This window comes from Dromaius novaehollandiae, chromosome 4 (genome assembly GCF_036370855.1).
Source record: "Dromaius novaehollandiae isolate bDroNov1 chromosome 4, bDroNov1.hap1, whole genome shotgun sequence".
In the NCBI taxonomy this organism is placed as follows: Eukaryota; Metazoa; Chordata; class Aves; order Casuariiformes; family Dromaiidae; genus Dromaius; species Dromaius novaehollandiae.
Genome location: NC_088101.1, coordinates 1057020 through 1083432, shown reverse-complemented (window position 1 = coordinate 1083432; position 26413 = coordinate 1057020). Strand labels below are relative to the sequence as shown.

Sequence of the window (26413 nt, the reverse complement as noted above, 5' to 3'; positions counted from 1 at the left end):
TGAAGCCTTAGGCCGCACTCCTCGTTCAGTAAGAAAGGGCCCCAGAGCTGGTGCAGGCTGGAAAGATAAGGGAGTTACAAGCAGTCTGCATTCCTGTGCCCCACACTCCGAAAGGGAGGATGTCGAGGCTTTGAAATAAGGCCTGCTTGGGCGCCAGGACCTTGGGAAGCAAAACCTCCTCTCACTGCTGAAACAGTGTTAATTAAGGGGTCTGGACTACCTCCCCCTTGTCAGGACTTTGGGAGATAACACCTTGAGAGACAGGGGTGGGACCCGGGGAATGAAGAAATCACTAACCAATCAGTGTAAAAGGGAAAGTCGCAAATCTGGCAATTTGTTTCTATAAATGCTACCTGAAAAGTTGTGGGGGTGTGCTTGATTTGTGGGAAACCACCGAGCACCCAGGCTGGCGCAACTCTGAAATAAATAAGCAAATGTCTCTCCTGAGTGTGCAATTATTGGCTTATTGCGCACCGGGCAACGAATCCGCTTTTCGGACAACAGATGAAGTGATGAGATTATTGCACGCTATTGGGTGCTTGTTTGGCCACACCTGGACAACTGTGTCCAGTCTCGGTCCCTCCTGTTCAAGAGAGACATTGCAAAATGGGAGAGCATCTGGCAGAGGGCCAGCAAGGTGGTTAGAGGGCTGGAGAACTTGCCTATGGAGAAAGGCTGAAGGATTTGGGTCTGTTGCAGCCTGGAGAAGCTCGAGCTGCTGGGGATCTAATCGCAGTGTGCCGGTTCCTACGTGGGAGTTACAGAGGAGCGGAGAGCCCTGTCTTCATAAGGATGGATGGTGACAGGAGAAGCAGCAGCAGGCACAGGCTTTTTGGGGGGGAAAATGCTGCTGGATATGAGGAAAAAAATCCCTCACCGTAAGAACAACGGACCAGTGGAAAAGAAAGGCCAGAGAAGTGGTGGACTCCCGGTCCCTGGCAATACTCAAGGCTCACCTTGACAGGGCTCTGGAAAACCTAATTGAAGGCCCTGCTTCCCAAGAGAAAGTCAGACCAGATGATCTCCAGAGGACCCTTCCAACCTGGACTTCTCTGGGATCCAATGTCCCAGAGCAGGGGCCAACACAGGCCAAGCAAGACAGGCCTGTGGGTCAGGCTCTTGGAGGGTGACCGCAGGAGAGGCCGTCTGGGGCTGTGCTGCCCCTGAGGGCTAGGGGCCCTCTGCAAGAGCCCAGACGATACCCACTGCTGGCAGGACTGCCGTGGGGCGTCAGCGTGGCAGGAGCAGCGGGGGGAGCTGGCTGTGCACGTGGGCTCCCTCCTGCCCTTCCTGCCTGCTGCAGGAACCTGCCCTTAGTGAGCAGGGAGACTTTTCCCCGCCAGCGGAGCTGCCTTCCCTGGCTTTGTGGAGGAAACTCCCGCGGGTGGTTTGTCAGGAGCCTCCTTAAAGGCAAACCCAGCCCTCTTGGCTGCATGTCACACCTGGGCTGAACATGCAAACTCAGAGAGAGAGCAGGAGAGTGCAGGGAGGGAAGGAGAGCGGGAGCACAAGGCTTGTGTGGGCCAGCCAGGAGCCTTTTGTTCGTCCTCAGCTGCCGCCCGGAGGTGTGAGAGCTCCCTTGGGCAGCCCAGCCCAGGCGCCAGGTACTGCTGCAGAGGTGTGAGGGAGCGAGGGTGTGGGCAGCGTCCTCGGGGGATGAGGCAGAGGTTGTGCTGTGTTTGTCGGGGGAAGAAGAGCAGAATGCCAGTTTCCATGGGACTGGGGTTGTCTGGAAGTTGATGGTCCAGAGGAGCAAACTGGAGCAGGCAGTTTTGTGCTGCCTCCACCTCCATGCCCGCTCACCCCCTTCTTGTTATGACCTGGAAGGTCTTGCTTTCCAGAGGGCTTCAGTCTCCCTGGAGGACATGTGTCTCCTTGCAGGGAGTGTGTGTGATTGCAGCAGGGCATCTCTTAGGTCCCAGCAGCCCCCCATCTGGCACCCTGTGCTCAGAGCTGCCCCCAGCTCCACGAGTGGCGGAAGCAAGTCCCGCCTGCGCGAGGGCTGGGGCTGGGCTTGGGGCTGCCCTAGAGGGGTCTGCGTGTGCGGAGATGAGGCCATGGTCCGCAAGGGAGGTCGGGCCGGTTCACGTGGTGGTTCTTACTGTGCTGTGCCTGGTCCTGGTGCAGGGGCTGAGGTTTCCCTGAGCTCTTCAAGCAGCCAGCAAGAGACGGGACCCTCCGGGCCACCCCGCTCGGGGCTCCCCCAGCCCATCTGCCGCATGCTTGGGCCCATTTCCCGGCAGTGCTCTCTGAGACAAGGCACCCCCCTCCACCCAGCCGTTGTCCCTCAGCTCTGAGGCAGCCCCCAAATGCCTCTTCTGCTGCTTCCTCACCCCATCCCAGCCCTCGTCCCTCTTCTGCAGCCCCACAGCACCTTGGCCCAGGCTCCCCAGGGCTCCTTCTGCCTCCCAGCATGCACAGCCTCAGGGTCCTTCCTTGTACCCCAGGCTTGGCTGGGCTTCACCATGGCCGGCACGGGGGGAGCAGGGATGCTGGACAGGCTGCTTTGGTGCCCACGCTCTGCCTGGGGCTCACGCCTTGTGCTCAGTTCCTCTTTCTGCTGCTGCAAATGGAAAGAGAAAGCCTCTGCTCTTCTTCCAGGCTGACCGGACACCCACTCACTGCAGCCGCCATGGCCAGCGCTGACGCAGACTTGGAGGTGGAGGCACTTCCCCATATTTCTGAAGGAGACATGAATGAGATAAGGGCTGCAGTAGAGAAAGGAGACCTCACAGCAGCAGCTACAAAAGCCCAGGAGATCCTGGCTAATGAAGAAAAGATCCAGCTCCACATTGCTGTAACAGGAGAGTCAGGCTCCGGGAAATCGTCTTTCATCAATGCCGTGCGTGGCCTGCAGGACCATGAGGAGGGTGCAGCTGAGGTTGGAGTGACAGAGACAACGGTGCAGTGCAGCCCTTATCCTTGCCCCCAGGACTCCCACGTGACTTTCTGGGACCTGCCTGGCATTGGGACACCCAATTTCAGACCAGACACCTACCTGCAGCAGGTGCAGTTCGACCGCTATGACTTCTTCATCATCATCTCCTCCAGCCGCTTCACATGCAATGCTGCGATTCTGGCAGAGGCAATTCAGGCTCGGGGGAAGCATTTCTACTTTGTGCGCTCCAAGGTGGATCAGGACGTGAGCAATGAGCAAAGACTCTACGATGAGGAGGGAGTCCTGAAGGCCAAAGGGAAGGAAGCTACTGCGACCCGGTCACAGCGCTATGATGAGAGGACAGTCCTGGATAGGATCCGTCAGGACTGTGAAAGTAACTTGACAGAGCTGGGCATAAGCTCCCCTCAAGTCTTTCTTGTCTGCAGGGATGGTTTTGGCAGGAAGTACGATGGTCCCAGACTGTTGCGGACCTTCCTGGATGATCTGCCAAGCCAGAAGAAACTCAGCTTCCTACGGTCCCTGGCCGTCACTTCAAAGGAGGTGCTGAGAAAGAAGAAGAAGGAGCTGATGAAGTATGTCTGGCTGAAAAGCCTTGCGTCATGTGGAGCATCTGCTGTTCCCATCCCTGGTCTCTCTACCGCTGTTGATATTGCAATCCTGGTGACATCCCTGCAAGAGTACTGCCGGACCTTTGGCCTGGCTGAGGACTCCCTCCAGAAACTTGCAGAGCAGGTGGACAAGCCTGTTGAGGAGCTGAAGGCTGTCATGAGGTCCCCCCTGCACCACGAAATATCCAAGGATCTTGTAATGAAGCTGTTGACCAAAAGCTTTGGGGGTGCTGTGCAATATCCACTGCTTGTGTTAAAATCCATACCCAGAGTGGGGGCTGTGATAGGCTGTCTGCTGTCGGCAGCAATTGCTTTCCCTAGCACGTTCTTTCTGTTGAGGAATTTCCTGTCTGATGCTGCTGCTGATGCCGAACGTATTCTGCAGCGGGCTTTAGAGGGGACGAGTCAGAATAGCCCAAAGGGGAGCTGAGCACAAAGTGTGTGAAAGGAATGTGGGGAGCTCCCAAGAGCAGCGGGGAGAGGGGCTGAGTCCGGCCATCTGCATTCTGCACGGGTGGCCAATGCCTTGCTGTCTGGAAGTGCTGCGGGGTGCTCTGGTGGTGCCGGGGAGTGGGGTGAACTGCTGAAGCGCTGTGTGTCTTGGCACCAGGACAGCTCAGGAGCAGTGTGACCAAGGGGACGCTGAGGTGGGCATAGCAGGAGACGTTCTCCCCTGGAAGCTCTGTGGTTCAGGAGGAGCCGCTCGGGAGGAGCGTCTGGGCAGAGAGGCATCTCCTTTGGGAGCCACTTGAGGGCTGGGGCTCTCCAGCATAGATGCCGAGGGAGGCTGGGGACAGGCCTGTGTGTTGGGTGAAGTCCCCAGCCACGTGTCCCTGGTGCTAGCGCTGGGGTGCAGGCTCAGATTACAATCTCTGCCTCGAGGAGGCCACCAGTGATTATTCCCTGAGGCTCTGCTTCTGAAGAGCTGAAGGACAGTCCGGTTAAGGAGAAGTCTTGCAGCCCGGAGAACAAAGATCCTGCACCATGTGGCAGGGATGCCTCTCTCCAGCGTGGCTGCCTGCAGGGCAGATGTCTCCACTGGGGCTGGTGTGCTGCCTTCCGCCTCGCTGAGGAGAAACCAGCTGCTCTGGGAGTCTGCGAGTCCCAGACCCAAGTCCACGTCTGCCCTTGGCCACATGCATCCTCAGTGCCCACTTTGGCCTTCTGCCTGGCTGCCCCAGCAGCTGCCATCTGCTTTCCCCAAAGGTGACACACCCAAACCCACAAAACACCCCCCTGCCCCAGCTTGGCCATGAGGTGCCAGCCCCATGGAGCCCTCAGGGGCTGCATGCTACCCTTGCCATGCACACCTCGCCCTTCTTGGCGCTGCCCCTCTCCCTTGGACGCCCCTGCCATCTCCCCCTGGGATGGTCAGTGCTCCAGGCTAGGGAGGACTCTCTCTGCTCTTCATTTGCACCACGTGTGTCGTGGGGACAACCCAGGACACAGCCTCTCCTGCCTGCTCCGGGGTGCTGCTGCGCAGCTGTCACAGCAGTAAAATAAAGTACACTTAGAACAACCACTGTGGAAGTCTCTTGCCCTAGATCTGACCCAGCTTGCTGAGAAGCAAGTGCTGCTTTAGTTTGCAGAAGGGGGAGAAAGGCAATTCTGACCAGAGGAGCGGCTCGGATCTTTGCCTCATCCAGGCACCTGTGCTCCGGCTGTGCAAGCGTGCCCAGAGCAATGCCGCCTGTAGGTGAGATGGCTGTGCCAGAAAATCCCCCCTTCCATGTCGGCTGCTCCTGCCGCAGCAAACACACAAGCAGCTGGACCGGGGGAGAGTCTCGCTGTAGCAGGTAGGAAAACGTAGCAAGTGCTGATGTTGCCGGGACATTATCCGGCAGTTGTTTAGAGTGAGGGGCAGGAAGACAAGAGTGCTAAGGCCTCGCTCAGGACGTTCTTGGCAAAGATTGCGTGGATTTGGATTTGGTCTGGTATGGGACTACCTGGAGAAAGCACTCCAAAGAGCCAGTCCCTCCCCAGAGCACCACCAGCATGACACCTTCTTTAGCCAAATTCGTACCAAATTCTGTGGCTACGTAGGCATGGGCACAGACCTCAAGGCAGCTGGCCGGGGCACTGTGTAATGCCCTGCTAGCGATTGCTTAGATGCATCATGATGAAGGACCGCAAGGTTGTGCCTTTGGGAATTCTGGGTATGTGCTGCTTCCCTGCGGTGGCTTCAGAGGAGCTGTTGGAAGCAGCGAGGGCCCCATTCTCTAGCAGTGCTCATGCTGCTGAGTGCCAAATGCTTACTGTTTGTGTAGCAGCAAGACTTTGCCTAAAGCACCCGAGAGCTGGTGGAAAAACCTGCTTGAGAATGATGTGGCTGGGGATTTCCCGCATGCTTTCCCTCTGCTCAAACCTCCTCTGGACCTGTGTGAGCTGGAGAGTCAGCTCCCGTGCTTGGGATGTCAGCTCCCGTGCTTGGGATTTTCCCCTCTCGGAGTATTGCCTTGACGGAAGGGTTAGAAAGCCTGTCTGCACAGGGCTCGCGTGTTCCCCCGCTGAGGACATGGGCAGATGTGCCCCACAGTTCAGGCCTTTCCCCTTTGGAAGCTGTTGCAACAGCCGTTCCAGGCTGCACAGACGGCCGGGGCTCCCAGCAAAGCCGCGGGGGACGTGAGCGGAGGGAGAGCAAAGAGGGGCTCTTCCCTTCCCCACCAGACACACTCTCCCAAAGAAATGCGCTGGCTGGGGGACCTTCTGCTGACTCCTTCCCTTACTCCCGCATAGGCAGAGAGGAGCTGGCTCGCGTGCTCGCGCTCTCAGGCCTCTGAGCCCATCGCCCTTGTATTGCCCAAGCCCTGCCTGCCAGAGAAAGTGAAAGCAGAAAACCTGCAAGAGGGAAGAAATGTAAACCGGAGTGCCTGGTCTGGGGCCGGAAGGACTTTGCTTTCCTGCCCTTGGGTGAGGTTTTGTTGCCTTTCAGGGTGTGGTGGCTGTGTGTCTGACTCTGCCTGGGCTGTGCCTCCTCCTCCCGCTCCCAGCGTCCCCTCCGCGCAGCCTTTAGCTGAGGGGCAGCGGTTCTGGCTGCCCCAGGTCGCCTGAGGACCAGCTCGCCCTTGGTGCCGGGAAGGCGATGGAGAAGAGCCCAGGCAAGCTGTGGGAGGGGGTCCGTGGCTGAGGACGGGTGCCCCCGGCTTCTTCTCCATCACCGTCTGCAGCCCCAAACGCTGCTTTATAGCACAGCCAGGCATCCACATTGGCCCTGGCAGGCCAGGAGCCCTGCCTCACGCTCCCTTTCCCGCCTCAGTGGTGCGAGGCAGTTGCTTTCTGGTGAAGCAAAACCTTAGCCCTGCTCCCGGCCGCCGCACCCCAGTCTGCTCCGCGCAACACCGACTTCACGGGCTCCTTGTCCGTCGTCTGCGTCCTGCAGTGGTGACCAGGCCGGGTCTCCTCCCCAAGAGACCCTTGGGGCCTCCTCTCCCCTCCTAGAGAAGGAGGTTCAGAAACTGCAAGGCCTGTGCTAAGTCACCTGGCACGCACAGGGCCTGCGTGGTGCAGACAGCTTTCCCGCCGGGGATTACAAACCTCATCCCTGCAGACCCAGTCGTTTTTCTCCTAGCTCACGCCCAGCAGAGAGGCAGGATGAGAGCCCGACCCCAGAGGTCTGCTCCCTTCCCCCACGGGACCCTGGCAAGGAGGAGGCTCTGCTGGCACCGGTGGAGAGCAGGGGCAGAGGGGGCAGCCTGGCCGCAGGGGTGACCTGCACCCGTGGCCTCACTGCGCCGTGCTGGAGATGCCTTTGTGAGAAGAGGGTGCATGGGGCAGGGTGGGAGCGTCTGCGCCTGGCCCCAGGGGGAGGTGTGTGGGGAGCCCAGGGCTGCTCCAGGTGCCAGGGCGGAGAGCTCCCCTCCCCGGAGGGAGGATGAAGGCACGCTGCGTCCTGGGCGGCACCAGCGACCACGTACAGCCAGCGGATGTGTTACAAGACAACCCTGGGAAGCTCAGAAAGAATGTTTGAACTAGGTAGATTAGGATAACTTCTGACATGAAGTATAAAACTTGCTTAGCATGAGTAGCTGAAATAAATCCGCACACTTGCTTAGCATGAGTAGCTAAATTTGCTGAAGCCTTAGGCCGCACTCCTCGTTCAGTAAGAAAGGGCCCCAGAGCTGGTGCAGGCTGGAAAGATAAGGGAGTTACAAGCAGTCTGCATTCCTGTGCCCCACACTCCGAAAGGGAGGATGTCGAGGCTTTGAAATAAGGCCTGCTTGGGCGCCAGGACCTTGGGAAGCAAAACCTCCTCTCACTGCTGAAACAGTGTTAATTAAGGGGTCTGGACTACCTCCCCCTTGTCAGGACTTTGGGAGATAACACCTTGAGAGACAGGGGTGGGACCCGGGGAATGAAGAAATCACTAACCAATCAGTGTAAAAGGGAAAGTCGCAAATCTGGCAATTTGTTTCTATAAATGCTACCTGAAAAGTTGTGGGGGTGTGCTTGATTTGTGGGAAACCACCGAGCACCCAGGCTGGCGCAACTCTGAAATAAATAAGCAAATGTCTCTCCTGAGTGTGCAATTATTGGCTTATTGCACACCGGGCAACGAATCCGCTTTTCGGACAACAGATGAAGTGATGAGATTATTGCACGTTATTGGGTGCTTGTTTGGCCACACCTGGACAACTGTGTCCAGTCTCGGTCCCTCCTGTTCAAGAGAGACATTGCAAAATGGGAGAGCGTCTGGCAGAGGGCCAGCAAGGTGGTTAGAGGGCTGGAGAACTTGCCTATGGAGAAAGGCTGAAGGATTTGGGTCTATTGCAGCCTGGAGAAGCTCGAGCTGCTGGGGATCTAATCGCAGTGTGCCGGTTCCTACGTGGGAGTTACAGAGGAGCGGAGAGCCCTGTCTTCATAAGGATGGATGGTGACAGGAGAAGCAGCAGCAGGCACAGGCTTTTTTTGGGGGAAAATGCTGCTGGATATGAGGAAAAAAATCCCTCACCGTAAGAACAATGGACCAGTGGAAAAGAAAGGCCAGAGAAGTGGTGGACTCCCGGTCCCTGGCAATATCCCCTTGACAGGGCTCTGGAAAACCTAATCGAAGGCCCTGCTTCCCAAGAGAAAGTCAGACCAGATGATCTCCAGAGGACCCTTCCAACCTGGACTTCTCTGGGATCCAATGTCCCAGAGCAGGGGCCAACACAGGCCAAGCAAGACAGGCCTGTGGGTCAGGCTCTTGGAGAGTGACCGCAGGAGAGGCCGTCTGGGGCTGTGCTGCCCCTGAGGGCTAGGGGCCCTCTGCAAGAGCCCAGACGATACCCACTGCTGGCAGGACTGCCGTGGGGCGTCAGCGTGGCAGGAGCAGCGGGGGGAGCTGGCTGTGCACGTGGGCTCCCTCCTGCCCTTCCTGCCTGCTGCAGGAACCTGCCCTTAGTGAGCAGGGAGACTTTTCCCCGCCAGCGGAGCTGCCTTCCCTGGCTTTGTGGAGGAAACTCCCGCGGGTGGTTTGTCAGGAGCCTCCTTAAAGGCAAACCCAGCCCTCTTGGCTGCATGCCACACCTGGGCTGAACATGCAAACTCAGAGAGAGCAGGAGAGTGCAGGGAGGGAAGGAGAGCGGGAGCACAAGGCTTGTGTGGGCCAGCCAGGAGCCTTTTGTTCGTCCTCAGCTGCCGCCCGGAGGTGTGAGAGCTCCCTTGGGCAGCCCAGCCCAGGCGCCAGGTACTGCTGCAGAGGTGTGAGGGAGCGAGGGTGTGGGCAGCGTCCTCGGGGGATGAGGCAGAGGTTGTGCTGTGTTTGTCGGGGGAAGAAGAGCAGAATGCCAGTTTCCATGGGACTGGGGTTGTCTGGAAGTTGATGGTCCAGAGGAGCAAATTGGAGCAGGCAGTTTTGTGCTGCCTCCACCTCCATGCCCGCCTACCACCTTCTTGCTATGACCTGGAAGGTCTTGCTTTCCAGAGGGCTTCAGTCTCCCTGGAGGACATGTGTCTCCTTGCAGGGAGTGTGTGTGATTGCAGCAGCGCATCTCTTAGGTCCCAGCAGCCCCCCATCTGGCACCCTGTGCTCAGAGCTGCCCCCAGCTCCACGAGTGGCGGAAGCAAGTCCCGCCTGCGTGAGGGCTGGGGCTGGGCTTGGGGCTGCCCTAGAGGGGTCTGAGTGTGCGGAGATGAAGCCATGGTCCCCGAGGGAGGTCGGGCCGGTTCACGTGGTGGTTCTTACTGTGCTGTGCCTGGTCCTGGTGCAGGGGCTGAGGTTTCCCTGAGCTCTTCAAGCAGCCAGCAAGAGACGGGACCCTCCGGGCCACCCCGCTCGGGGCTCCCCCAGCCCATCTGCCCCATGCTTGGGCCCATTTCCCGGCAGTGCTCTCTGAGACAAGGCACCCCCCTCCACCCAGCCGTTGTCCCTCAGCTCTGAGGCAGCCCCCAAATGCCTCTTCTGCTGCTTCCTCACCCCATCCCAGCCCTCGTCCCTCTTCTGCAGCCCCACAGCACCTTGGCCCAGGCTCCCCAGGGCTCCTTCTGCCTCCCAGCATGCACAGCCTCAGGGTCCTTCCTTGTACCCCAGGCTTGGCTGGGCTTCACCGTGGCCGGCACGGGGGGAGCAGGGATGCTGGACAGGCTGCTTTGGTGCCCACGCTCTGCCTGGGGCTCACGCCTTGTGCTCAGTTCCTCTTTCTGCTGCTGCAAATGCAAAGAGAAAGCCTCTGCTCTTCTTCCAGGCTGACCGGACACCCACTCACTGCAGCCGCCATGGCCAGCGCTGACGCAGACTTGGAGGCGGAGGCACTTCCCCATATTTCTGAAGGAGACGTGAATGAGATAAGGGCTGCAGTAGAGAAAGGAGACCTCACAGCAGCAGCTACAAAAGCCCAGGAGATCCTGGCTAATGAAGAAAAGATCCAGCTCCACATTGCTGTAACAGGAGAGTCAGGCTCCGGGAAATCGTCTTTCATCAATGCCGTGCGTGGCCTGCAGGACCATGAGGAGGGTGCAGCTGAGGTTGGAGTGACAGAGACAACGGTGCAGTGCAGCCCTTATCCTTGCCCCCAGGACTCCCACGTGACTTTCTGGGACCTGCCTGGCATTGGGGCACCCAATTTCAGACCAGACACCTACCTGCAGCAGGTGCAGTTCGACCGCTATGACTTCTTCATCATCATCTCCTCCAGCCGCTTCACATGCAATGCTGCGATTCTGGCAGAGGCAATTCAGGCTCGGGGGAAGCATTTCTACTTTGTGCGCTCCAAGGTGGATCAGGACGTGAGCAATGAGCAAAGACTCTACGATGAGGAGGGAGTCCTGAAGGCCAAAGGGAAGAAAGCTCCTGCGACCCGGTCACAGCGCTATGATGAGAGGACAGTCCTGGATAGGATCCGTCAGGACTGTGAAAGTAACTTGACAGAGCTGGGCATAAGCTCCCCTCAAGTCTTTCTTGTCTGCAGGGATGGTTTTGGCAGGAAGTACGATGGTCCCAGACTGTTGCGGACCTTCCTGGATGATCTGCCAAGCCAGAAGAAACTCGGCTTCCTACGGTCCCTGGCCGTCACTTCAAAGGAGGTGCTGAGAAAGAAGAAGAAGGAGCTGATGAAGTATGTCTGGCTGAAAAGCCTTGCGTCATGTGGAGCATCTGCTGTTCCCATCCCTGGTCTCTCTACCGCTGTTGATATTGCAATCCTGGTGACATCCCTGCAAGAGTACTGCCGGACCTTTGGCCTGGCTGAGGACTCCCTCCAGAAACTTGCAGAGCAGGTGAACAAGCCTGTTGAGGAGCTGAAGGCTGTCATGAGGTCCCCCCTGCACCACGAAATATCCAAGGATCTTGTAATGAAGCTGTTGACCAAAAGCTTTAGGGGTGCTGTGCAATATGCACTCCCTGATTTAAAGTCCATCCCCATAGTGGGGGCTGTGATAGGCTGTCTGTTGTCGGCAGCAATTGCTTTCTTCAGCATGTTCTTTCGGTTGAGGAATTTCCTGTCTGATGCTGCTGCTGATGCTGAACGTATTCTGCAGCGGGCTTTAGAGGGGACGAGTCAGAATAGCCCAAAGGGGAGCTGAGCACAAAGTGTGTGAAAGGAATGTGGGGAGCTCCCAAGAGCAGAGGGGAGAGGGGCTGAGTCCGGCCATCTGCATTCTGCACGGGTGGCCAATGCCTTGCTGTCTGGAAGTGCTGCGGGGTGCTCTGGTGGTGCCGGGGAGTGGGGTGAACTGCTGAAGCGCTGTGTGTCTTGGCACCAGGACAGCTCAGGAGCAGTGTGACCAAGGGGACGCAGAGGTGGGCATAGCAGGAGACGTTCTCACCTGGAAGCTCTGTGGTTCAGGAGGAGCCGCTCGGGAGGAGCGTCTGGGCACAGAGGCATCTCCTTTGGGAGCCACTTGAGGGCTGGGGCTCTCCAGCATAGATGCCGAGGGAGGCTGGGGACAGGCCTGTGTGTTGGGTGAAGTCCCCAGCCACGTGTCCCTGGTGCTAGCGCTGGGGTGCAGGCTCAGATTACAATCTCTGCCTTGAGGAGGCCACCAGTGATTATTCCCTGAGGCTCTGCTTCTGAAGAGCTGAAGGACAGTCCGGTTAAGGAGAAGTCTTGCAGCCCGGAGAACAAAGATCCTGCACCATGTGGCAGGGATGCCTCTCTCCAGCGTGGCTGCCTGCAGGGCAGATGTCTCCATTGGGGCTGGTGTGCTGCCTTCCGCGTCGCTGAGGAGAAACCAGCTGCTCTGGGAGTCTGCGAGTCCCAGACCCAAGTCCACGTCTGCCCTTGGCCACATGCATCCTCAGTGCCCACTTTGGCCTTCTGCCTGGCTGCCCCAGCAGCTGCCATCTGCTTTCCCCAAAGGTGACACACCCAAACCCACAAAACACCCCCCTGCCCCAGCTTGGCCATGAGGTGCCAGCCCCATGGAGCCCTCAGGGGCTGCATGCTACCCTTGCCATGCACACCTCGCCCTTCTTGGCGCTGCCCCTCTCCCTTGGACGCCCCTGCCATCTCCCCCTGGGATGGTCAGTGCTCCAGGCTAGGGAGGACTCTCTCTGCTCTTCATTTGCACCATGTGTGTCGTGGGGACAACCCAGGACACAGCCTCTCCTGCCTGCTCCGGGGTGCTGCTTCACGGCCGTCACAGCAGTAAAATAAAGTACACTTAGAACAGCCACTGTGGAAGTCTCTTGCCCTAGATCTGACCCAGCTTGCTGAGAAGCAAGTGCTTCTTTAGTTTGCAGAAGGGGGAGAAAGGCAATTCTGACCAGAGGAGCGGCTCGGATCTTTGCCTCATCCAGGCACCTGTGCTCCGGCTGTGCAAGTGTGCCCAGAGCAATGCCGCCTGTAGGTGAGATGGCTGTGCCAGAAAATCCCCCCTTCCATGTCGGCTGCTCCTGCCGCAGCAAACACACAAGCAGCTGGACCGGGGGAGAGTCTCGCTGTAGCATGTAGGAAGACGTAGCAAGTGCTGATGTTGTGGCAGCTCTGCTCAGTCCTGATCCTGTGGTGCTCTGCACACTGGGGCCACCCGAGTGTGCTGGGCAGGCTGACTCGTTCCTGGCACCTCTCCCTTCCGTCGAAGGACAACCTCAGCCCTCTTGCTCTTCCTGTCCCATTCACGTTCTGCCCATTCACTCTTCTGCTGTGCTTTTTTTCAAAGCAGCAGCCTTCTTTCTTTCCTATGTTTGGGTGTCCTTTCTTTATGGAGACAAAGGGTGGAAAACAGCCTGGAGGTGAGCCTTGAATATCGACCAGCTTTCTGGGACCCCTCTCCCACCAGGACCCTCTCCCACGGGCTTCTTTCAGGCAGGTCCCCAAAGAGGCCCAAGTTGCTTTCCTGAAGTCCGGGGTTGTAATCCTCCTGTTTGCCCTGCTCCCTCCTCTCCGGGTCCTGAACCCCACCATCTCATGGTCACTGCAGCCAAGGCCTACCCCAACCTTTACACCCCCAAGCAGCCCTGCCTTGTTTGTAAGCACAAGGTCTGGCACAGCATCTCTTCTGGAGGGCTCCTCTAGCCCCTGTGTCTGGAAGCTGCCCTTGATGCTCTCCAGGGACCTCCTGGTTTGCTTGTGCCCTGCTGTGTGGTCCCTGCAGCAGATATCAGGGTGCTTAAAGTCCCCCACGAGGATCAGGGCCTGTGAACATGGGGCTCCTACTAGCTTTGATACTTTCCAAGTTGCCATGGCAGTATCCCTGGTGCTCGCATGGAAGAGCAGCAGCGGGTAATAGTCAGAGGGGCGGACAAGCTTTGGCAGCCTCTCCACAACCTTGTGGAGCCAAGCCCCCAGCAAGCAGCAATCCCCTCTAGATGACAGGTCAGGTCTGCAGACGGCTGCCTCTGCCACTTGCAGCAGGGACTAACCCACCACAATCACTCACCACTTCCTCCACCATCAGAACCACTGAACATTCGTGTCGCAGAAAGCTACTAGCAGCCATCTACTTCAGACAGCCTTTATTCACACGCACTGGCAGCTACAGGGCAAGTGTGCCCGATACACAGGCCAGGCAGAGGCTTGCCTGCTTAGGGTGGTATAGTCACAATCTGATTGGCTAAATGTGCCATGAGGAGATAAGACAATGTTTTTTATTTTGTTTTTGGTTTTTTTTTCTCCACTAGCAACCTCTACAACTTCTGATTGGAGAAAACCTGAGACAAGGTTCAAGACTTCATTCTTTGTTCTATCTAAAGAGGGCAGTGATTAGTAAAATGAAGTTGGTCTTACTACTCTTGATTTTCTTTTGCTTCTGCGTTGGAATAGGACACCCAGAGAAGTGGTGGACTCCCTGTCCCCGGCAATATTCAAGGCTCGCCTTGACAGGGCTCTGGATAAGCTAATCGAAGGCCCTGCTTCCCAAGAGAAAGTCAGACCAGATGATCTCCAGAGGACCCTTCCAACCTGGACTTTTCTGGGATCCAATGTCCCAGAGCAGGGGCCAACACAGGCCAAGCAAGACAGGCCTGTGGGTCAGGCTCTTGGAGGGTGACCGCAGGAGAGGCCGTCTGGGGCTGTCCTGCCCGCCTGCCAGGCATCAGAGGACGTCTTCCTACCTATCACAAGATGCCACAATGCCAAGGAGATACTTGGAGGAGTGGCTGAGCTTGATTGCTATATAACCAGCCATTGTGTTTTCAATAAAGGAGCTTTTGCACTCCCCTACCTGAGGTCCGTGTTGTCGTATGCCACATTTGGGGATTCTGGGTATGTGCTGCTTCCCTGCGGTGGTTTCAGAGGAGCTGCTGGAAGCAGCGAGGGCCCCATTCTCTAGCAGTGCTCACGCTGCTGAGTGCCAAAAGCTTACTGTTTGTGTGGGAGCAGGACTTCCCGTCTCAGGGTGTCCTCCCTTGTCTGCCCTATCCATACAGTCAAAGCATAGCTGATGTGGAGGGTGTCCAGAGTCAGCATTTCCCTTCTGGGGCAAAGTACGCTATTGTGGCACGTGTAGAGAACCGGTACTAAATGCGGTTTTGTCTCGGCATTGCTGCTGCTGTGGCAGAGCCGCCACTGCCAAGGCGCATCGGGCAATGCCGCGCCGGCGCCCCCGGGAGCTGTCCGCGAGGTGAACAACCTCGTGCACCTGCATGGGGGAAAAAGGGGGCAAAAAGGGCAGAAGGCGGCTTCTAGAGGAACAGCACGTCTGGCACGAACCGCACGTACTCATTTGCCATCTGCGCATGAGCAGGAGACCCCCAGATGCCCCCAGCCCCTTTCTGGAAGGTTCCGGGAGGGTGGACTGCACATGACAGCTAATCTGCTTGGGAAGTGAGAAAGCACCTCCCAGAGGGGGGCAAGAACCTATAAAAACTGCAGACTGGGTGAATGGGCGGGGCTTGTTTGCGACGACTGAAGATCTTGAGTGGAGTCAGCGGCACATCATCGGACTCGGAGTGGCAGTAGCTAGTTTCTTTTCTCCTTTTCCAGCTTTCTCTGACTTTTCCCCTCACCCTTGTTGCCCTCTCCCCTTCGCCTTTCCCCACCTTTTCTCCCCACTCCACTGAAAATAAAGTTAAAAGGTTGTACAATATTTGACCGGTTTTAGGGTCTTAATCTCGCCCTTGGGATCGTAACGAAACCTTCCCGATATTGGATCGGGACAGCACGTTTCCATCCAGAGTGGGCAGTAAGCCCAAGCTTCATTGCCTTTGCTCATGGGAGGGGGACATCCCAATGTGCTACAAAAGGTTCCCCTTGCTCTGAGTGGCTCTGTCGGGCCCCTGCTCTGCCCACTGCACCAGGCAAGGCTGCGGCCCCCGTCTCTGCGGACCCTGCTCTGCCTCACCTGTGTTGCAGGCCTGCCCAGCACTGATGCCAGGTAGCACATGCCACACGCATGCCTGGTTTACCCACCAACTCCACGGGGCTTCCTGGTGCTGCGGGAAGCGTGGCCCCGGGACGTGGGCTAGAGGACTCAAAGCTCCCTCCGCTCTCTCTTCCATGGCCCTGGCGAGGAGGCCTGCAGCTGTCTTGAAAAGAAGGGAGCTACTTCCACCACTGCCTGTGCTGCTCTCTGGCCCAGGAGCACAGGAAAAGGGTGCTGCATCTGTGCCTTGGCATTTGGGCGTTCCTGTGCCCCAGACTGCCCGGGCTTTAGGCTGCTCCGTGCACATCATGATGCGGTGAGAGAGCCAGTGCTCTGGAGGGGAAGACGAGAAATTCCTCATCTGCCAGGAGAGCGGGGTTTCTGGGTTAGGGCAACTCAGAGCCCCACCTCTGCCCTCAGCTTGCAGCCTTGCCTTTCATTTCTCCCAGGTGTAGAGGACCGGTTCTCTACATGCAGTTTTGTCTCGACATTGCTGCTGCTGCTGCTGCAAAGCCCCTGCTGCCAAGGTGCGTCGGGCAATGCTGTGCCGGCGCCCCCGGGAGCCGTCCGCGAGGTAAACAACCTCGTGCACCTGCACGGGGTAAAAAGGGCGTGAAAAGGGCAGAAGGGCGTCTCTAGGGCACGAACCGCACGTACTCATTTGCCATCTGGGCAAGAGCAGGAGACCCCCAGATGCCCCAGCCCGTTTCTGGAAGGTTCCGAGAGGGCGGACTGCGCATGACAGCTAATCTGCTTGGGAAGTGAGGGAGCACCTCCCAGAGGCGGGGCAAGAACCTATAACAACTGCAGACTGCGTGAATGGGGGGGGGGCTTGTTTGCGACGACTGAGGAACTCGAGCGGAGTCAGCCGAACCAGACGGGAGCTTCCCGCCGCTGCCCCCCCCGCCACCAAGACTCCCAAGAGAAGAGGACCAACGGGATGCCGCTGGATCCACGGGTGGTGATATCTGTCTTTCTCTCTCTCTCTCTCTCTGTCTTCCCCTTTTCCTCTCTTTTTCCTAAACGTGTGTGATTCCATTTTGCCTTAATAAATCTTAAAACTGGTTGGCTGGTGTCGTTTCACCTTAATTCAGTCCAAGGGCATCACGAACTTGGTCGTTTGCCTCAAGAGGAGGGAGGTCGACCTCAATGACTCCCTTCGGGCCGCGACACCAGGATGCCTGCAAGGGTTTGCCCAAAAGCTGTTGTCCTTTGCTCACTGCAGCCCTTTGCCTTCCCCACAGCTGAAGGGCAAAGGCCAGCCTGGCCAGACTCTGCTCAGCACGATGGGCTCTGCAACTCCACGGGGCTTCCTGGTGCTGCGGGAAGCGTGGCCCCGGGACGTGGGCTAGAGGACTCAAAGCTCCCTCCCCTCTCTCTTCCATGGCCCTGGCGAGGAGGCCTGCAGCTGTCTTGAAAAGAAGGGAGCTACTTCCACCACTGCCTGCGCTGCTCTGTGGCCCAGGAGCACAGGAAAAGGGTGCTGCATCTGTGCCTTGGCATTTGGGTGTTCCTGTGCCCCAGACTGCCCGGACTTTAGGCTGCTGCGTGCACATCGTGATGCGGTGAGAGAGCCGGTGCTCTGGAGGGGAAGACGAGAAATTCCTCATCTGCCAGGAGAGTGGGGTTTCTGGGTTAGGGCAACTCAGAGCCCCACCTCTGCCGTCAGCTTGCAGCCTGGCCTTTCATTTCTCCCAGGATGCCTGCAAGGGTTTGCCCAAAAGCTGGTGTCCTTTGCTCACTGCAGCCCTTTGCCTTCCCCACAGCTGAAGGGCAAAGGCCAGCCTGGCCGGACTCTGCTCAGCACGATGGGCTCTGCAGGTCAGCGGGGCTCCTGGTGCAGCGCTTCCGCCCTGGTGAAGGTGGAAGTTGCTCTCTCGGTTTTACCCTCGGCTTGACTAACGATCCAGAAGCATTCACATACGTAGGACTTTGCCTAAAGCACCCGAGAGCTGGTGGAAAAACCTGCTTGAGAATGACATGTGTCTGGGGATTTCCCACATGCTTTCCCTCTGCTCAAACCTCCTCTGGACCTGTGTGAGCTGGAGAGTCAGCTCCCGTGCTTGGGATGTCAGCTCCCGTGCTTGGGATTTTCCCCTCTCGGAGTATTGCCTTGACGGAAGGGTTAGAAAGCCTGTCTGCACAGGGCTCGCGTGTTCCCCCGCTGAGGACATGGGCAGATGTCCCCCACAGTTCAGGCCTTTCCCCTTTGGAAGCTGTTGCAACAGCCGTTCCAGGCTGCACAGACGGCCGGGGCTCCCAGCAAAGCCGCGGGGGACGTGAGCGGAGGGAGAGCAAAGAGGGGCTCTTCCCTTCCCCACCAGACACACTCTCCCAAAGAAATGCGCTGGCTGGGGGACCTTCTGCTGACTCCTTCCCTTACTCCCGCATAGGCAGAGAGGAGCTGGCTCGCGTGCTCGCGCTCTCAGGCCTCTGAGCCCATCGCCCTTGTATTGCCCAAGCCCTGCCTGCCAGAGAAAGTGAAAGCAGAAAACCTGCAAGAGGGAAGAAATGTAAACCAGAGTGCCTGGTCTGGGGCCGGAAGGACTTTGCTTTCCTGCCCTTGGGTGAGGTTTTGTTGCCTTTCAGGGTGTGGTGGCTGTGTGTCTGACTCTGCCTGGGCTGTGCCTCCTCCTCCCGCTCCCAGCGTCTCCTCCGCGCAGCCTTTAGCTGAGGGGCAGCGGTTCTGGCTGCCCCAGGTCGCCTGAGGACCAGCTCGCCCTTGGTGCCGGGAAGGTGATGGAGAAGAGCCCAGGCAAGCTGTGGGAGGGGGTCCGTGGCTGAGGACGGGTGCCCCCGGCTTCTTCTCCATCACCGTCTGCAGCCCCAAACGCTGCTTTATAGCACAGCCAGGCATCCACATTGGCCCTGGCAGGCCAGGAGCCCTGCCTCACGCTCCCTTTCCCGCCTCAGTGGTGCGAGGCAGTTGCTTTCTGGTGAAGCAAAACCTTAGCCCTGCTCCCGGCCGCCGCACCCCAGTCTGCTCCGCGCAACACCGACTTCACGGGCTCCTTGTCCGTCGTCTGCGTCCTGCAGTGGTGACCAGGCCGGGTCTCCTCCCCAAGAGGCCCTTGGGGCCTCCTCTCCCCTCCTAGAGAAGGAGGTTCAGAAACTGCAAGGCCTGTGCTAAGTCACCTGGCACGCACAGGGCCTGCGTGGTGCAGACAGCTTTCCCGCCGGGGATTACAAACCTCATCCCTGCAGACCCAGTCGTTTTTCTCCTAGCTCACGCCCAGCAGAGAGGCAGGATGAGAGCCCGACCCCAGAGGTCTGCTCCCTTCCCCCACGGGACCCTGGCAAGGAGGAGGCTCTGCTGGCACCGGTGGAGAGCAGGGGCAGAGGGGGCAGCCTGGCCGCAGGGGTGACCTGCACCCGTGGCCTCACTGCGCCGTGCTGGAGATGCCTTTGTGAGAAGAGGGTGCATGGGGCAGGGTGGGAGCGTCTGCGCCTGGCCCCAGGGGGAGGTGTGTGGGGAGCCCAGGGCTGCTCCAGGTGCCAGGGCGGAGAGCTCCCCTCCCCGGAGGGAGGATGAAGGCACGCTGCGTCCTGGGCGGCACCAGCGACCACGTACAGCCAGCGGATGTGTTACAAGACAACCCTGGGAAGCTCAGAAAGAATGTTTGAACTAGGTAGATTAGGATAACTTCTGACATGAAGTATAAAACTTGCTTAGCATGAGTAGCTGAAATAAATCCGCACACTTGCTTAGCATGAGTAGCTAAATTTGCTGAAGCCTTAGGCCGCACTCCTCGTTCAGTAAGAAAGGGCCCCAGAGCTGGTGCAGGCTGGAAAGATAAGGGAGTTACAAGCAGTCTGCATTCCTGTGCCCCACACTCCGAAAGGGAGGATGTCGAGGCTTTGAAATAAGGCCTGCTTGGGCGCCAGGACCTTGGGAAGCAAAACCTCCTCTCACTGCTGAAACAGTGTTAATTAAGGGGTCTGGACTATCTCCCCCTTGTCAGGACTTTGGGAGATAACACCTTGAGAGACAGGGGTGGGACCCGGGGAATGAAGAAATCACTAACCAATCAGTGTAAAAGGGAAAGTCGCAAATCTGGCAATTTGTTTCTATAAATGCTACCTGAAAAGTTGTGGGGGTGTGCTTGATTTGTGGGAAACCACCGAGCACCCAGGCTGGCGCAACTCTGAAATAAATAAGCAAATGTCTCTCCTGAGTGTGCAATTATTGGCTTATTGCGCACCGGGCAACGTATCCGCTTTTTGGACAACAGATGAAGTGATGAGATTATTGCACGTTATTGGGTGCTTGTTTGGCCACACCTGGACAACTGTGTCCAGTCTCGGTCCCTCCTGTTCAAGAGAGACATTGCAAAATGGGAGAGCATCTGGCAGAGGGCCAGCAAGGTGGTTAGAGGGCTGGAGAACTTGCCTATGGAGAAAGGCTGAAGGATTTGGGTCTATTGCAGCCTGGAGAAGCTCGAGCTGCTGGGGATCTAATCGCAGTGTGCCGGTTCCTACGTGGGAGTTACAGAGGAGCGGAGAGCCCTGTCTTCATAAGGATGGATGGTGACAGGAGAAGAAGCAGCAGGCACAGGCTTTTTCTTGGGGAAAATGCTGCTGGATATGAGGAAAAAAATCCCTCACCGTAAGAACAATGGACCAGTGGAAAAGAAAGGCCAGAGAAGTGGTGGACTCCCGGTCCCTGGCAATACTCAAGGCTCGCCTTGACAGGGCTCTGGAAAACCTAATCGAAGGCCCTGCTTCCCAAGAGAAAGTCAGACCAGATGATCTCCAGAGGACCCTTCCAACCTGGACTTTTCTGGGATCCAATGTCCCAGAGCAGGGGCCAACACAGGCCAAGCAAGACAGGCCTGTGGGTCAGGCTCTTGGAGGGTGACCGCAGGAGAGGCCGTCTGGGGCTGTGCTGCCCCTGAGGGTTGGGGCCCTCTGCAAGAGCCCAGACGATACCCACTGCTGGCAGGACTGCCGTGGGGAGTCAGCGTGGCAGGAGCAGTGGGGGGAGCTGGCTGTGCACGTGGGCTCCCTCCTGCCCTTCCTGCCTGCTGCAGGAACCTGCCCTTAGTGAGCAGGGAGACTTTTCCCCGCCAGCGGAGCTGCCTTCCCTGGCTTTGTGGAGGAAACTCCCGCGGGTGGTTTGTCAGGAGCCTCCTTAAAGGCAAACCCAGCCCTCTTGGCTGCATGCCACACCTGGGCTGAACATGCAAACTCAGAGAGAGCAGGAGAGTGCAGGGAGGGAAGGAGAGCGGGAGCACAAGGCTTGTGTGGGCCAGCCAGGAGCCTTTTGTTCGTCCTCAGCTGCCGCCCGGAGGTGTGAGAGCTCCCTTGGGCAGCCCAGCCCAGGCGCCAGGTACTGCTGCAGAGGTGTGAGGGAGCGAGGGTGTGGGCAGCGTCCTCGGGGGATGAGGCAGAGGTTGTGCTGTGTTTGTCGGGGGAAGAAGAGCAGAATGCCAGTTTCCATGGGACTGGGGTTGTCTGGAAGTTGATGGTCCAGAGGAGCAAATTGGAGCAGGCAGTTTTGTGCTGCCTCCACCTCCATGCCCGCTCACCCCCTTCTTGTTTTGACCTGGAAGGTCTTGCTTTCCAGAGGGCTTCAGTCTCCCTGGAGGACATGTGTCTCCTTGCAGGGAGTGTGTGTGATTGCAGCAGCGCATCTCTTAGGTCCCAGCAGCCCCCCATCTGGCACCCTGTGCTCAGAGCTGCCCCCAGCTCCACGAGTGGCGGAAGCAAGTCCCACCTGCGCGAGGCCTGGGGCTGGGCTTGGGGCTGCCCTAGAGGGGTCTGCGTGTGCGGAGATGAAGCCATGGTCCCCGAGGGAGGTCGGGCCGGTTCACGTGGTGGTTCTTACTGTGCTGTGCCTGGTCCTGGTGCAGGGGCTGAGGTTTCCCTGAGCTCTTCAAGCAGCCAGCAAGAGACGGGACCCTCCGGGCCACCCCGCTCGGGGCTCCCCCAGCCCATCTGCCCCATGCTTGGGCCCATTTCCCGGCAGTGCTCTCTGAGACAAGGCACCCCCCTCCACCCAGCCCTTGTCCCTCAGCTCTGAGGCAGCCCCCAAATGCCTCTTCTGCTGCTTCCTCACCCCATCCCAGCTCTCGTCCCTCTTCTGCAGCCCCACAGCACCTTGGCCCAGGCTCCCCAGGGCTCCTTCTGCCTCCCAGCATGCACAGCCTCAGGGTCCTTCCTTGTACCCCAGGCTTGGCTGGGCTTCACCGTGGCCGGCACGGGGGGAGCAGGGATGCTGGACAGGCTGCTTTGGTGCCCACGCTCTGCCTGGGGCTCACGCCTTGTGCTCAGTTCCTCTTTCTGCTGCTGCAAATGCAAAGAGAAAGCCTCTGCTCTTCTTCCAGGCTGACCGGACACCCACTCACTGCAGCCGCCATGGCCAGCGCTGACGCAGACTTGGAGGCGGAGGCACTTCCCCATATTTCTGAAGGAGACGTGAATGAGATAAGGGCTGCAGTAGAGAAAGGAGACCTCACAGCAGCAGCTACAAAAGCCCAGGAGATCCTGGCTAATGAAGAAAAGATCCAGCTCCACATTGCTGTAACAGGAGAGTCAGGCTCCGGGAAATCGTCTTTCATCAATGCCGTGCGTGGCCTGCAGGACCATGAGGAGGGTGCAGCTGAGGTTGGAGTGACAGAGACAACGGTGCAGTGCAGCCCTTATCCTTGCCCCCAGGACTCCCACGTGACTTTCTGGGACCTGCCTGGCATTGGGACACCCAATTTCAGACCAGACACCTACCTGCAGCAGGTGCAGTTCGACCGCTATGACTTCTTCATCATCATCTCCTCCAGCCGCTTCACATGCAATGCTGCGATTCTGGCAGAGGCAATTCAGGCTCGGGGGAAGCATTTCTACTTTGTGCGCTCCAAGGTGGATCAGGACGTGAGCAATGAGCAAAGACTCTACGATGAGGAGGGAGTCCTGAAGGCCAAAGGGAAGGAAGCTCCTGCGACCCGGTCACAGCGCTATGATGAGAGGACAGTCCTGGATAGGATCCGTCAGGACTGTGAAAGTAACCTAGCAGAGCTGGGCATAAGCTCCCCTCAAGTCTTTCTTGTCTGCAGGGATGGTTTTGGCAGGAAGTACGATGGTCCCAGACTGTTGCGGACCTTCCTGGATGATCTGCCAAGCCAGAAGAAACTCAGCTTCCTACGGTCCCTGGCCGTCACTTCAAAGGAGGTGCTGAGAAAGAAGAAGAAGGAGCTGATGAAGTATGTCTGGCTGAAAAGCCTTGCGTCATGTGGAGCATCTGCTGTTCCCATCCCTGGTCTCTCTACCGCTGTTGATATTGCAGTCCTGGTGACATCCCTGCAAGAGTACTGCCGGACCTTTGGCCTGGCTGAGGACTCCCTCCAGAAACTTGCAGAGCAGGTGAACAAGCCTGTTGAGGAGCTGAAGGCTGTCATGAGGTCCCCCCTGCACCACGAAATATCCAAGGATCTTGTAATGAAGCTGTTGACCAAAAGCTTTAGGGGTGCTGTGCAATATGCACTCCCTGATTTAAAGTCCATCCCCATAGTGGGGGCTGTGATAGGCTGTCTGTTGTCGGCAGCAATTGCTTTCTTCAGCATGTTCTTTCGGTTGAGGAATTTCCTGTCTGATGCTGCTGCTGATGCTGAACGTATTCTGCAGCGGGCTTTAGAGGGGACGAGTCAGAATAGCCCAAAGGGGAGCTGAGCACAAAGTGTGTGAAAGGAATGTGGGGAGCTCCCAAGAGCAGAGGGGAGAGGGGCTGAGTCCGGCCATCTGCATTCTGCACGGGTGGCCAATGCCTTGCTGTCTGGAAGTGCTGCGGGGTGCTCTGGTGGTGCCGGGGAGTGGGGTGAACTGCTGAAGCGCTGTGTGTCTTGGCACCAGGACAGCTCAGGAGCAGTGTGACCAAGGGGACGCAGAGGTGGGCATAGCAGGAGACGTTCTCACCTGGAAGCTCTGTGGTTCAGGAGGAGCCGCTCGGGAGGAGCGTCTGGGCAGAGAGGCATCTCCTTTGGGAGCCACTTGAGGGCTGGGGCTCTCCAGCATAGATGCCAAGGGAGGCTGGGGACAGGCCTGTGTGTTGGGTGAAGTCCCCAGCCACGTGTCCCTGGTGCTAGCGCTGGGGTGCAGGCTCAGATTACAATCTCTGCCTTGAGGAGGCCACCAGTGATTATTCCCTGAGGCTCTGCTTCTGAAGAGCTGACGGACAGTCCGGTTAAGGAGAAGTCTTGCAGCCCGGAGAACAAAGATCCTGCACCATGTGGCAGGGATGCCTCTCTCCAGCGTGGCTGCCTGCAGGGCAGATGTCTCCATTGGGGCTGGTGTGCTGCCTTCCGCGTCGCTGAGGAGAAACCAGCTGCTCTGGGAGTCTGCGAGTCCCAGACCCAAGTCCACGTCTGCCCTTGGCCACATGCATCCTCAGTGCCCACTTTGGCCTTCTGCCTGGCTGCCCCAGCAGCTGCCATCTGCTTTCCCCAAAGGTGACACACCCAAACCCACAAAACACCCCCCTGCCCCAGCTTGGCCATGAGGTGCCAGCCCCATGGAGCCCTCAGGGGCTGCATGCTACCCTTGCCATGCACACCTCGCCCTTCTTGGCGCTGCCCCTCTCCCTTGGACGCCCCTGCCATCTCCCCCTGGGATGGTCAGTGCTCCAGGCTAGGGAGGACTCTCTCTGCTCTTCATTTGCACCACGTGTGTCGTGGGGACAACCCAGGACACAGCCGCTCCTGCCTGCTCCGGGGTGCTGCTGCGCGGCCGTCACAGCAGTAAAATAAAGTACACTTAGAACAGCCACTGTGGAAGTCTCTTGCCCTAGATCTGACCCAGCTTGCTGAGAAGCAAGTGCTGCTTTAGTTTGCAGAAGGGGGAGAAAGGCAATTTTGACCAGAGGAGCGGCTCGGATCTTTGCCTCATCCAGGCACCTGTGCTCCGGCTGTGCAAGCGTGCCCAGAGCAATGCTGCCTGTAGGTGAGATGGCTGTGCCAGAAAATCCCCCCTTCCATGTCGGCTGCTCCTGCCGCAGCAAACACACAAGCAGCTGGACCGGGGGAGAGTCTCGCTGTAGCAGGTAGGAAAACGTAGCAAGTGCTGATGTTGCCGGGACATTATCCGGCAGTTGTTTAGAGTGAGGGGCAGGAAGACAAGAGTGCTAAGGCCTCGCTCAGGACGTTCTTGGCAAAGATTGCGTGGATTTGGATTTGGTCTGCTATGGGACTACCTGGAGAAAGCACTCCAAAGAGCCAGTCCCTCCCCAGAGCACCACCAGCATGACACCTTCTTTAGCCAAATTCGTACCAAATTCTGTGGCTACGTGAGCACGGGCACAGACCTCAAGGCAGCTGGCCGGGGCACTGTGTAATGCCCTGCTAGCGATTGCTTAGATGCATCATGATGAAGGACCGCAAGGTTGTGCCTTTGGGGATTCTGGGTATGTGCTGCTTCCCTGCGGTGGTTTCAGAGGAGCTGTTGGAAGCAGCGAGGGCCCCATTCTCTAGCAGTGCTCATGCTGCTGAGTGCCAAATGCTTACTGTTTGTGTAGCAGCAAGACTTTGCCTAAAGCACCCGAGAGCTGGTGGAAAAACTTGCTTGAGAATGATGTGGCTGGGGATTTCCCGCATGCTTTCCCTCTGCTCAAACCTCCTCTGGACCTGTGTGAGCTGGAGAGTCAGCTCCCGTGCTTGGGATGTCAGCTCCCGTGCTTGGGATTTTCCCCTCTCGGAGTATTGCCTTGAAGGAAGGGTTAGAAAGCCTGTCTGCACAGGGCTCGCGTGTTCCCCCGCTGAGGACATGGGCAGATGTCCCCCACAGTTCAGGCCTTTCCCCTTTGGAAGCTGTTGCAACAGCCGTTCCAGGCTGCACAGACGGCCGGGGCTCCCAGCAAAGCCGCGGGGGACGTGAGCGGAGGGAGAGCAAAGAGGGGCTCTTCCCTTCCCCACCAGACACACTCTCCCAAAGAAATGCGCTGGCTGGGGGACCTTCTGCTGACTCCTTCCCTTACTCCCGCATAGGCAGAGAGGAGCTGGCTCGCGTGCTCGCGCTCTCAGGCCTCTGAGCCCATCGCCCTTGTATTGCCCAAGCCCTGCCTGCCAGAGAAAGTGAAAGCAGAAAACCTGCAAGAGGGAAGAAATGTAAACCGGAGTGCCTGGTCTGGGGCCGGAAGGACTTTGCTTTCCTGCCCTTGGGTGAGGTTTTGTTGCCTTTCAGGGTGTGGTGGCTGTGTGTCTGACTCTGCCTGGGCTGTGCCTCCTCCTCCCGCTCCCAGCGTCCCCTCCGCGCAGCCTTTAGCTGAGGGGCAGCGGTTCTGGCTGCCCCAGGTCGCCTGAGGACCAGCTCGCCCTTGGTGCCGGGAAGGCGATGGAGAAGAGCCCAGGCAAGCTGTGGGAGGGGGTCCGTGGCTGAGGACGGGTGCCCCCGGCTTCTTCTCCATCACCGTCTGCAGCCCCAAACGCTGCTTTATAGCACAGCCAGGCATCCACATTGGCCCTGGCAGGCCAGGAGCCCTGCCTCACGCTCCCTTTCCCGCCTCGGTGGTGCGAGGCAGTTGCTTTCTGGTGAAGCAAAACCTTAGCCCTGCTCCCGGCCGCCGCACCCCAGTCTGCTCCGCGCAACACCGACTTCACAGGCTCCTTGTCCGTCGTCTGCGTCCTGCAGTGGTGACCAGGCCGGGTCTCCTCCCCAAGAGACCCTTGGGGCCTCCTCTCCCCTCCTAGAGAAGGAGGTTCAGAAA

The 26413-nt window shown here is 58.1% G+C and overlaps 3 protein-coding genes across 3 annotated transcripts; all 3 read left to right on the top strand.

Moving 5' to 3' along the window:
* The first annotated feature begins 1001 nt into the window (after positions 1-1001).
* On the top strand, positions 1002-5026 carry LOC135328061 (interferon-inducible GTPase 5-like). Its single transcript, XM_064510219.1, has 2 exons — positions 1002-1604; positions 2602-5026. Exon 2 carries the CDS (start codon positions 2633-2635, stop codon positions 3935-3937), a length of 1305 nt encoding a protein of 434 aa, XP_064366289.1. The 5' UTR covers positions 1002-1604; positions 2602-2632; the 3' UTR covers positions 3938-5026.
* A 3657-nt stretch (positions 5027-8683) lies between these two features.
* LOC135328060 (interferon-inducible GTPase 5-like) lies at positions 8684-12716 on the top strand. The gene is made up of 2 exons (XM_064510218.1): positions 8684-9172; positions 10170-12716. Exons 1-2 carry the CDS (start codon positions 9024-9026, stop codon positions 11503-11505), a joined length of 1485 nt encoding a protein of 494 aa, XP_064366288.1. The 5' UTR covers positions 8684-9023; the 3' UTR covers positions 11506-12716.
* An 8014-nt stretch (positions 12717-20730) lies between these two features.
* On the top strand, positions 20731-24480 carry LOC135328059 (interferon-inducible GTPase 5-like). The gene is made up of 2 exons (XM_064510217.1): positions 20731-21055; positions 22053-24480. The coding sequence occupies exons 1-2, from the start codon at positions 20907-20909 to the stop codon at positions 23386-23388; spliced, it is 1485 nt and encodes a 494-aa protein (XP_064366287.1). The 5' UTR covers positions 20731-20906; the 3' UTR covers positions 23389-24480.
* Positions 24481-26413: the final 1933 nt, after the last annotated feature.

Excerpts from the sequence above, each read along its gene's own strand:
- LOC135328059 (XM_064510217.1), top strand. The coding sequence starts at position 20,907 with ATGCAAACTCAGAGAGAGCAGGAGAGTGCAGGGAGGGAAGGAGAGCGG. Across the intron at positions 21,056-22,052 it reads CAGCCCAGCCCAGGCGCCAG|GCTGACCGGACACCCACTCA; the intron begins GTACTGCTGCAG and ends CTCTTCTTCCAG.
- LOC135328060 (XM_064510218.1), top strand. The coding sequence starts at position 9,024 with ATGCAAACTCAGAGAGAGCAGGAGAGTGCAGGGAGGGAAGGAGAGCGG. Across the intron at positions 9,173-10,169 it reads CAGCCCAGCCCAGGCGCCAG|GCTGACCGGACACCCACTCA; the intron begins GTACTGCTGCAG and ends CTCTTCTTCCAG.
- LOC135328061 (XM_064510219.1), top strand. The coding sequence starts at position 2,633 with ATGGCCAGCGCTGACGCAGACTTGGAGGTGGAGGCACTTCCCCATATT.